Source organism: Drosophila montana, unplaced genomic scaffold, assembly GCF_035044405.1.
Source record: "Drosophila montana isolate Dmon_TW-CO22-7 unplaced genomic scaffold, ASM3504440v1 contig_3200_1, whole genome shotgun sequence".
Lineage (NCBI taxonomy): Eukaryota > Metazoa > Arthropoda > Insecta > Diptera > Drosophilidae > Drosophila > Drosophila montana.
In genome coordinates this window covers 1,507,418-1,517,828 of record NW_026998080.1, presented here as the reverse complement: position 1 = coordinate 1,517,828, position 10,411 = coordinate 1,507,418, and the positions used below count along the sequence as shown (strand labels likewise).

The 10,411-nt window shown below is 41.7% G+C and overlaps 4 protein-coding genes and 1 long non-coding RNA gene across 6 annotated transcripts; 3 read left to right on the top strand and 2 right to left on the bottom strand.

Moving 5' to 3' along the window:
• Positions 1-1,757: 1,757 nt before the first annotated feature.
• On the top strand, positions 1,758-3,420 carry LOC135431665 (myb-like protein I). Its single transcript, XM_064686909.1, has 2 exons — positions 1,758-2,634; positions 2,696-3,420. The coding sequence occupies exons 1-2, from the start codon at positions 1,904-1,906 to the stop codon at positions 3,300-3,302; spliced, it is 1,338 nt and encodes a 445-aa protein (XP_064542979.1). The 5' UTR covers positions 1,758-1,903; the 3' UTR covers positions 3,303-3,420.
• A 167-nt stretch (positions 3,421-3,587) lies between these two features.
• Positions 3,588-4,145, top strand: SIFa (SIFamide). The gene is made up of 2 exons (XM_064686910.1): positions 3,588-3,786; positions 3,851-4,145. Exons 1-2 carry the CDS (start codon positions 3,651-3,653, stop codon positions 3,937-3,939), a joined length of 225 nt encoding a protein of 74 aa, XP_064542980.1. The 5' UTR covers positions 3,588-3,650; the 3' UTR covers positions 3,940-4,145.
• Positions 4,031-7,001, bottom strand: Start1 (Steroidogenic acute regulatory protein-like). The gene is made up of 11 exons (XM_064686908.1): positions 6,860-7,001; positions 6,640-6,788; positions 6,422-6,580; positions 6,311-6,364; positions 6,116-6,248; positions 5,919-6,052; positions 5,575-5,727; positions 5,413-5,517; positions 4,669-5,249; positions 4,482-4,605; positions 4,031-4,406 (listed from the first exon to the last, which is right to left on the bottom strand). The coding sequence occupies exons 1-11, from the start codon at positions 6,957-6,959 to the stop codon at positions 4,326-4,328; spliced, it is 1,773 nt and encodes a 590-aa protein (XP_064542978.1). The 5' UTR covers positions 6,960-7,001; the 3' UTR covers positions 4,031-4,325.
• LOC135431667 (uncharacterized) lies at positions 5,328-7,057 on the top strand. Of its 2 annotated transcripts, XR_010436811.1 has the most exons (3): positions 5,328-5,531; positions 5,677-5,745; positions 5,939-7,057. It is a non-coding gene; the product is annotated as an uncharacterized LOC135431667 (long non-coding RNA). The 2 variants fall into 2 exon arrangements; XR_010436810.1 differs by lacking the exon at positions 5,328-5,531 and having other exon boundaries at positions 5,607-5,745.
• Positions 7,058-7,779: 722 nt separating this feature from the next.
• LOC135431359 (peptidylprolyl isomerase domain and WD repeat-containing protein 1) lies at positions 7,780-10,409 on the bottom strand. The gene is made up of 9 exons (XM_064686472.1): positions 10,164-10,409; positions 9,709-10,096; positions 9,413-9,645; positions 9,139-9,352; positions 8,769-9,071; positions 8,590-8,708; positions 8,317-8,437; positions 8,031-8,250; positions 7,780-7,965 (listed from the first exon to the last, which is right to left on the bottom strand). The coding sequence occupies exons 1-9, from the start codon at positions 10,330-10,332 to the stop codon at positions 7,819-7,821; spliced, it is 1,914 nt and encodes a 637-aa protein (XP_064542542.1). The 5' UTR covers positions 10,333-10,409; the 3' UTR covers positions 7,780-7,818.
• Between the last annotated feature and the right edge of the window lie 2 nt (positions 10,410-10,411).

Below are 10,411 nucleotides of genomic sequence, written 5' to 3'. Positions count from 1 at the left end.
TTCCAGCCCATGTATCCCTGCAGACCCGAATCACGTCATGCTTGGTTAACGCAGCTAACTAAGCCGACTTTTCGAGCTTGCCGAATGCAGTCGGAGAGTCGCCAAGTTGAGCTACGTCTTGGCAGCAACTGAGCAGCAAGTCGAGAGCTCCGCAAACAGAATCAATGTGTGGGCTGACACCAGAATGCCTTGATGACGGCATATACGGCAAATACTCATATACACACATTAATATACATACATATAGTCATAGCTGACAATACGCTAACTACGGTCCGTCTTCTGTTGAAGCTACATAAATCTTGAACTTGCATTTACATTTTCCAACCACGCAGGTAGTGGCCAGTAGAACCTTTTCCTCGTTTTCAGCTGCTGCTGCCGCTGCCGCTGCTGCTGTTAGCCTTGGTCGGGGCCGCCTCTCATGCGGCCAATTGTTGACGTTTCCCATTAACTTGAACGTTTCTATTTATATTTTTAGTTATACCAATATTTATGATTATCATGCGTGCTTCTCTTGTTCGATGCTCAATGTCAAAAGTTCGTCGACAGACGTGCAGGAATTTCCAGATCTTTACGTGCCTGGAGAGCTCCAGAATCGATGCACTTTCCGGCTGTCAAATGTATAAGAAAATAAAATTCTAAAATATTTATGCAGTAAATAACTGTCTATGAAATAATCAGAGCCTTAGCATGCTATTTAATACCATTACTAACAAGGTTTTCAACCAAAAGGCGTCTTTTGACACCTTAGCTAAAACAAGAGGAAAACGTTTTTAAAATTATTCTCTATTTATTTTTTTTTGTTCAGAATTATGCTACCAATAAATTTATTTAACAATAAATGAATGAATAAAATTATTCTACTTAGAAACAAAATTTCAAGTTAATAATTGAAAAGTTGTCTTTTGACACCTTTGCTAGAAATATTGAAAAATGTGTTTAAAAATAAAAATAAAAAAAAATTACAGGGTATTCTATACAATGTACATGCAGTAAAAATGCATTGAATAAAGCATGAACAGAGAAAAGTATCGAAAATGAATTTTAAAACAATTTTTATGCATGAAATTGAGTAAAGATCAAAATTGTTAAATTCATATTTTTTTTAAATAATAAAAGCCATAAAATGTAAGGTAAGTACAAGATATTTTTAACAAAAATATAATTTGGACACATTTTCTATCCACAAAAAAACAATTCGAATGCAGAATCAAAATTATTTCAGTTTTAGCTTGAAAATCGCAAGAAACCCAATTATGTGATTAGTTTATGAATTTCGTAAGCTGACTCAGCGCCTGAATGGACATTTAAGTGGGTTCCATCAGCTCTGTTGGCAACAGTCAATCAATTGCAATTACATCACAAAATTCTAAAGAGCAACAGCATTTGTCTAGAAATACGAAAAGCCCACGCAATGCGTGAATATTTTTTTTGGCAACAGTTCCAAGCAGGAACGCCCACGGACTGAGCCAAGTTCATAATATGCCAAGCTGACAGGTACATAAATTCACAAGTCGTTGGCCTTAAGACACGTCCGACTGGGGAGGGTGGGGGCATAACAATAGCAACAGTCGCACTAGAAAACAAAAAAAAAAAAATAACAAAAACAAAAACAACCCCCGCCTGAGATACCTACTACGGACATGTCCAATGTTGCGGGTAGCCCTTGGTTACAGTAGAACAATTGTTTATGTACTTGGTGTGGCAGGTGTCAAAATCAAAGCAGGGTCTGCGTTTTGACTCAGATAAAGGCAAAGCTCCGAACGGAGGAGGCAGCTTGCCAATTAAATAAATATTTGTAAAAATTTCTTGTTGAAAAAGGGTTCATCAGATCTAAGTAGATTAGCTCATTCAAGGCAAGTGTCCAAGAAGGAGACAATTCAAAATACAATTTAACGGCATTATGGCCGAGATCTTGTCGCGCGAAAAGGAACTCTTCAATATTAATCAGGAGCTAAATCTGATGGCACTGAATCCCGCCGAAGATGGCAGCCATGCGGTCACTCAGTCCCGCTATAGCACCTATCTCAAGCAGAAGGGTCCCAGCACGTTGCTAAAAAAGAAAATGAATGTGGATGGCGGCAGCGGCAGCGCCAGGACAACGGCCAGGCGTGGCCACAAAGGATCACGGGCGCTCAGATCGCCCATTAAAAGTGCTGCAACAACACCAACAACATTGACACCGCCATCGACGCAGGTGACAACACCACGGTGCAAGCCCACGACGACCCTAATGTCGCAATTGAACAAGTCCAAGATGCCCGACTGGCGGCTGGGCAAGGCGCAGACCAAACAAGCCCCAACAACCAACAACAACAGCAACAACAGCAACAACAACAACAACATCAACAACAACAACAACGCCAACAACAACGGCGGCGCACAGCAGCCGGCTGGCCGAATCGATAGTACCTTTACGCGTAGGGCAAGCCATAAAACGGCCACATACGTCAAGTATCGCAATCCGAATTTCAAGCAAAGTCCATCGTTGGATATTCTGTTGCGGCACGGCGATGGCCTAGACGCGCAGCAACAGCCGGCGGTGGAGCTAGAGGTAGTGCAGCAGACACGCGAGAGCACAACGGTGGTCAATGGACAATCCAAGAAGCAGCTAACGCAGGACAACTTCATCAGGTGTGTGTGCGAATTGAGAACTCAACTTCATTCAATACTTATTGTATTCTTTTTTTTAAAGATTTCTCAAAGCCAAGGTCACCATTTTGGAGGAGGATCACGGACAGCTGACGCAGGACATGACCGATCAGAAGGAGCGCTTGGAGCAGGCACTTGATGCATTGCGCAAGGCGGAAAGTCAACGGGATCAGGCATTGAACTCGAACGTCAAGCTATCCGAGCAGCTGCATCGTCTCGAACTGCAGTCCGAGGAGGCCAACCGCAGGCAAAAGGAGCGCCAAGTGGAGTACAACAACCAACAGCACGAGTTGGAGCTGCTGCGGCGCGACACTAAAATGCTGAAGCAAACCAATGCCAATCTGGAGAATCGCCTAATACGCGCCAGCGAAGATGCCGAAACCAGTCGCCAGATGCTCAGCCAGCAGGCTAGCCAGCAGCGCGACGATCTCGAGTACAATCGCAAGGAGCTCAAGTTGCGAGATGGTCGCATTAAAGCCCTGAAACGCCAGCGTGCCGACCTCCTGAATGCCTACAAGAAGCAGCTCTTTATGATTGACAACCTGAAGCGGCAGAATAGCTGCGTGGAGCAGGCGGTGGCCATTGGCTTTGGCGAGAAGGAATTCAGCAAGGTGCTCGATTGGAATGCGGGTAGCAAGGCAGTATTTTAGTTCGGCCTATAAGCTGATCTATTTAATTTATTTTAATTTCGGAACTGGTGCATTTTTGAATCGCTTGTACTTAATTAAATGTAGTATATCAATTAAATTTTATGTTAGGACACGCCACAGAAAAAAAAACCAATTCCCTCAAGCTATTTTTCTTTTCAATTAACACGAGCATAACTCAATTAGCCGAGGCGGGGTGGCACACAGGACACTAAGGGTGTCCTAGCTTCTCGGCAGCCTATAAAAGCGACAGTCCTGGCAACCACAAATCACACTTCAACTTCAACGTTCCGACAGCAAACAGTTTCCAGCCTTTTCACACGCCACACCACGCCGCATAAAGACTACACAATGGCCGCACTTAGATGTACACTAACTTTGCTACTGGTCACCATTATTGTGGCGGCCATTCTGCTGCACAGCAGCGAGGCAGCCTACAGGAAGCCACCGTTTAATGGCAGCATCTTTGGCAAGCGCAATGCTTTGGGTAAGTTCGCTTAGAAAATACCAAAAATCATGGATAATAACCGTAGGATAATAAATCTGCTTAGACTATGACAATGCCAAGGCAATGGGCGCTGTTTGCGAGGTGGCCGTGGAGGCGTGTCAAGGCTGGTTTCCCCAGAACGATAGCAAATAGGAGCAAGCCCTGAGACTGATCTTAAACTTACGCATTCTAAAGCAAACTAATACTAGATGTTGTAGCTGCCGAATCACCAACAGCGACTAAATACAATTACAAAAAAATCGCGTATAAAATGTATTAGTTAAGTCGTCCATATACATAAACTTACAATACCTATATAGCATATACAATACATACTCAATAAACTTACGAGCAATGCACTTGACTCTGTTGTTTTTTCTGTCTTCTAAAGTTAACTAACACGCGTGCATGCGCTTGAGATACAATTAGAATATAATTACGTAGAGTTTTTTGTGTTTATAGAATACAATTTGAATATGCTGCAGAAACTTTATATTAACGACCTATCGTATTAGTCTATGTACAAGAGAACTGCAGGATCAACGCCGTCGACGCTGTCGTAGCTCATTTATGTGCTTGCGCAGGTATTTCATATAGTCCACCATGGATGAGGTGAGTGCCTGGCAAAATAAATAAAAGAAAATATATATATTAATAAATATTAATATAATAATATAATATAAATATACACTCACTGCATCTAGCACATAGCGTGGTATATAGCCCTTCAGATCCAGGCACAGCACCCACTCCAATATGCAGCCATCCGATTTGCCAATGATTTCTCGAAACGCAAAGCCCGACACTATGTTCTCGCCTCTGCTCAGATAACAAATCCGCATTATTTTAATCATCAATTATCTATAGAGACTTATTCCTTACCTCGTATACTTCGCTGTGGCCGGCACGGCTGGATACTCCACACTAATTGCCGCGCTCATCCACACCTTGTCATTGGTCTTGCCTACCACAGTATCTGTCGGCGTTAATACGCTCTTCACTATGGGCGGCGTATCATCTAGCTGATCTTTGGCATCCTCGAATGCATCATCCAGTGGCGGTGGCTCGACATTAAACGTTAAGGCAGTGCCTAAACTCTTAGCGCCCAAACTTTTGCTCAATGTGTCGTAGGGTGTCGTTGGGGCCGTCGCAGCCGCAGTGCCCTCCGCCGGCGGCAACGAACTCTGGCCAAAATACTTGTTGCGATAGCTACCAACACTGCCGGTTTGTGGTGTCTGCGATTCATTATCCGATAAGGTGGTTACACTGCCCTCAAAAGATCGGTTTAGAGAGTTATCGTCCTCGTCCTCGCTGCTAAGCTTAGCCACCTCGTCGTCATCACAGATTTTGCCATTGTAAATTAAACGACACGAACGCAAGTTGACAAAATCGCGACTCTTTACCATGCCACCGCCGCCGCCAACGGAAACTTGATAGGTAATATCGGTGTACGAATTGATTTTCTAACAGGATTCAGCAAGTGTACAGAAGAATATTATTATAAAATCAAATTTTATATAATTAAACGATTTACAAAATTACATTATAGCCTTGCTACAAATGACAACTATTTATTTAAATTATTTTTAAATATCTAATCGACATGAATAACTATTAACTACTTACCCGAACTATCTTGGACTCTAAAAGCGTTGGATTCCATTTTGGGACATCTTCAATGCGGTAGAACAGCTCCTCCATAAGCGCTTTGGCGGGATACTTAAGACGCGCCTGAATTAAAGAAAGTAAATCAATTAAAATTCAGTCTTAATAATTAAATCTACGCACCGTTAATTTATAAATTTTGCCAATTTTATCTCGCTGCGTGCTGTGTATTGTGTCGCCCTTGGGCGTTACCTTCTCCACTTTCCAATCTGTGGACTCAATAAGTTCATATGCCTTGCGCAGGCAATCCAAGCCCATTTGATTGTACTCCTCATCCTGTGCATTGTGCAAAAGGTAAATATACATATAAATAAATGGCTATAGGTACAAATAACTACCAGCAACATTGTGAGAGTGCTTTTGTTGCCTAAAAACTAGATGTCAGCATCTTTTATAGATGATGCACGGTACAATTGTTTTATTCAAAGTTTATTTTAAGTATGCGCATGCATAAATACTTAGCTGACCTCTTCCTCCTCTTCGTCAGAATGATGTGCCGTGTCCAAGGGTGAATAGAAATCGGTGACGCTTTGCGGTGGGCGCTCGTGTTCAGTCAAGATCGTTGGCTGCGTTAATGTTGTGCGATCATTTGTGCTCGCAGCTAAGCAACAGAAGATGGTTTGGAATAAATAAATACAAATATCGAATGGATCACAAGATTTACCTGCAAAATAACGACGGGCATGCCGCTCCTGGGGTATCACACGGCAGTCCAGAAACCAAGCCTCACCCCAGGCGAGAATGAATGATGTTATAATGAGTATCACCTCGAATACTTGCTGTTTGGAGTGCACCCACTAAAAATAAGGAAATATTGTAACATTAAAACTTAATGCGGATCTATAATGGATAAACTTACATCATAGAAAAACACTTTGGTGATGAGAAACAAACATGAGGCGCTTGTGGAAAGCTGCAAGTTGCAAGTTACAAATTAAAGATATACGAGAATCAAACGACAGTCGCTTACCGCTATAATGGACCAATGATTTATATACAGCAATGCATAGAAAAAGATTAAAACTACGAAGCGGCAAAGCGCCGTGGCAACTACATCAAAAAGCGATGTGTATATGGTATACTGCATGACTTGTTTCTGAAAGGCCTGGAATATGTTGTCGCCACCAATCTACGCAGAAAATAGAAAAATTGAGCATTCTCTTGTGCAGACACCCGCTGTATACATACGACTATGCAAATCAGCCAAAGCAGCGAAACGAACACCAAATCGAAGGTGACAAACAAGCAGAAGAAACGTCGCACCACAGACATGCGTCCATCCTGCATATAGCCGCCCAGGAACTCCTCCGTAAACAAATTTATGGAATGCGGTCGCGCTGTATAAACAACAAATATTATTTAGAATAAAATATAATAGGTATGATATGGGGGTGCATTCACTACTTACGCATATCGTACGGCATGTGGTAGGGATTGCCGCCATGCCGAGCATTTGTGAGCAGAAGCTGAGCTGTGCTGCGTACATCATCCGAATCATTTTGGGACATGGCTGTGCGTGGCTGGTTTTAAGGTCTTAGCTCATTTTAGCAAAACACTGCAAATCCAACTGTAATTCAATATAATTAACAATTGTTGTTTATATCAAGCATATTGGTTTCTTTTAATCAGCTAACAAGTGCGCTCGACACACCAACTGCCCCATTGATAAGAATGCCAAATAACTAATATTTATTTGTATTCGTGTATTCGGCTTTCTGTATGACTAATATAATCGCAGTAAAGAGTTTCCTCGACGTGTGGTTCCGCTATTGTTTATGCTGATAAGCAAAAGCTTGCAAACATACACACACACACACATACACACACACACATATGTTTGTATATACATAATTGTCTTTGCACATATGCAGCGCAGCTTGACTTGGCACAATTTAACGCACCAAATAGCTAGATTTTAGAGCGCACAGATTGTATATAGATTTCTGATAAGCTGCACTAATAGAACTTTTTTCTTTGTTTTCTTTACCAAACAAATATTAAGAAATTCACGCCCGCATACGCAACGAACCAGAGTTTGCTGGTGTTTGTGCATATATTTACCTTAATTTTACTATGCTCGCGTCTTTATATTGGTAATATAATAGCAAACTATATACTAGTAATAATAAATCACCATTTAAAATGTTAATTAACAATTTGTTAGGGTTCAGCTCGTTCAACGGGTATACACGGGGGAGACTACGGTGAAACTGCATAAACAGCTGTTCAGTGTGACCCTGCTGTAAGCAACGCTGAAATACCAAAAATTAATTTAGTAGTACTCATATTTACCAACAGGTGGCGTGGTACAATATTTTAAACAATTACTACAATTTATAAAAACTTTTATTTATTGCTACTTTTTGCCTAATTACTTAAATGTATTGAAATTATTTTAATATCATCGTAGGGCTTATCGGTTTTGGGATTTGCCTTAGCATTGCATATGTTCAGCACGACTTCCATGCCACGATACACACGGCCGAACACCGTATGTTTGTTGTCCAGCCAAGGCTTGAAATAAAATAAACCAAAAGATTTGAAATAAGAATAAATTACAAATGTAAAACATCTCTTACCGTAGGCAGGACTGTTATAAAGAATTGGCTGCCATTTGTATTGGGACCAGCATTCGCCATGCTTACAGTATACGGACGATCATGTTTTAAGCTCGGCACGAATTCATCTTTAAAATCATGACCCCAGATGGACTTGCCACCGGTGCCCGTGCCTGTGGGATCCCCAGTCTGCACCATAAAGCCCTTGATCACACGATGGAATATATGTCCGTTGTAGTAACTAAAGAAGAAAGTTTAATATACTTTGTTAAGAGTTTTAGATAAAGAAAGAAAATTGAATCCTTACCCATTTTTCGCATGAACACAAAAGTTTTCCACCGTTTTTGGTACCTCCTTAAAGAACAGTTTCATATGTATATCACCTTTAGTGGTGTGCAGTACCACATTTTCGTAGATGCGTTGTATAACTAAAAAGCATTCATAAAATTCATAAAGTTTATAGTTAAGAGCCCATAAAATACATATAAACACCTTCATCTAAATAATGTTAGCGTGTAAAAAACAGTACACAGTTGTTAGTAATTGTTAAGATTAGTATTATTTAACTTTTAGCAATTACCTTGAGCCTCGGGCACGGCAATGATGTCCTCCTTCGAAGGCTTCTCATTAAATATGTCACGATCAACATCTTGCAGATCCGAGGGCAGACGCCTGCTATATATATAAAACCGATTCTTTCTGTAAACGGGATTTATATTTCATTATTTTCATCTACTTTCTTCTTGTGTGCGTACATACTTGTATGCTGTGCAAAAAGCTGTCGGATCATTGAGCAAGTTCTGCAGCGCTGGATTCTCGCTAGCCTCCTGCTCGAGCGTTATAGCAGCCTTTTGTCGCTTGATTCTACCTTGGAACAGCGCCACTTGCAATGGTCGAATGTTATCTGTTTTACCCAAAATTGTGACACAGCGATTTGTGGCCACATTGATAACTTTGATGCCCAGCATCGTGGGATAGAGCAGGAAATGTCCAGTGCTATCGAAGAGTATATTTAGCGTTGTATTTTGCGCAGTCTTTTCCAAATCGCGCTCAGCAGCCATTCTGCAAGTGTGAGAAACAGACTTTAGTTGAAAATGCAATTATATTGCTATAAGTTAGGAATACTAACCTTCTGCCGAACTCCATGTTGGGCAGCGCATGCGGCGTCTGCTGCATTTGTGTGTACGTGGAGAGCGCCTCATCAAATACACGCAACAATTTGCCCGTATTGAACTGAAATACACGCACTTTGCGATCCGTTGAAATGGCAGCAAAACGTTTGCCATCCGGCGTTGCTGCTAGCCCCGTAACTTGCGTTTTATTCTTGGCAAACTCAAAGAGGCCTGTGAAGGGATTTCATAAATTAAGGTTTACGTTTATAAACTGTATGCTTAGCTACTTACTTGTGTCCAATTTGGAGTCAAAACTAACTAAGCGCTGAGGAAATTTGTAGTCATGCCTGGAATTTTGCCAGTACTCCAATATACCGTTGCGATCAACCGAGATGACCGTTTCCATGGCTAAATTAAAGCACATAGCAACGACCGGCGCAGAATGTAATTTGTCCAGAGTGTACAGGACATCGCCACCGCTCTGACCATCATAAATGTGTATGTTGTTACTTTCCGAGTCGGTGCTGTGGTGTGTGTAAATATATGTTAAAGAAATGTATGTACAAATATTCTACGCATCAATTTACATGGCCAGGCCCTGAACTGCATCTCCAGGCGAGCTTATCCACTCGCTACAAAGCGGCGTATAGCCCAAACGTATAATATTGATCATGTCAAAGTTCACTACATCGAAAACCTTTGCTGTCTGATCGGTCGCCGCCGAGCAGAGTAAAGTTCCACTGCTATTTGTTGTCAGCGTTTTAACGGGCACCAAATGACTACGAAAATGCTTAACAAAGTCGATGCCCAGGTCCATTTTCTTCCAAAACTTTATGTGCCCATCTATGCTGGCGGTGACAACGAATTCAGTTTTGGTGCTTACTAAGTGGGTGATGACGTCGCGATGCATGTAGCTGCGCTCATAGCTTTCAGCATTGGGCAGATTCTCCAAGTAGATGTGTTCATAAGGCAAAACTGTTAAAGCACAGTACACAAATCAGATAATTGGGGGAATAATATGCGTTTGATTTTGCTTGTTTACCTTTCTTTTTCTTTGCCGGCACTGCCGAGCTTTGTTCCGATGGCATCGGTCCAATCCAGACGTCATCGTCTCCCTCTGCTTCTGTTTCCTGCGTAGCTTCGTTCTCTAATTCCGCTGTATCTGCAGTTGCGCTGCGTTTTAAGTCTTCTCGGTCAATTTCCGCGCTCATTTTATACCACTATGAAACGTATAAACAAACCCAAACAAACAAAACGTGCCAACATCAACCGGAACGTCAACGTAGTTAT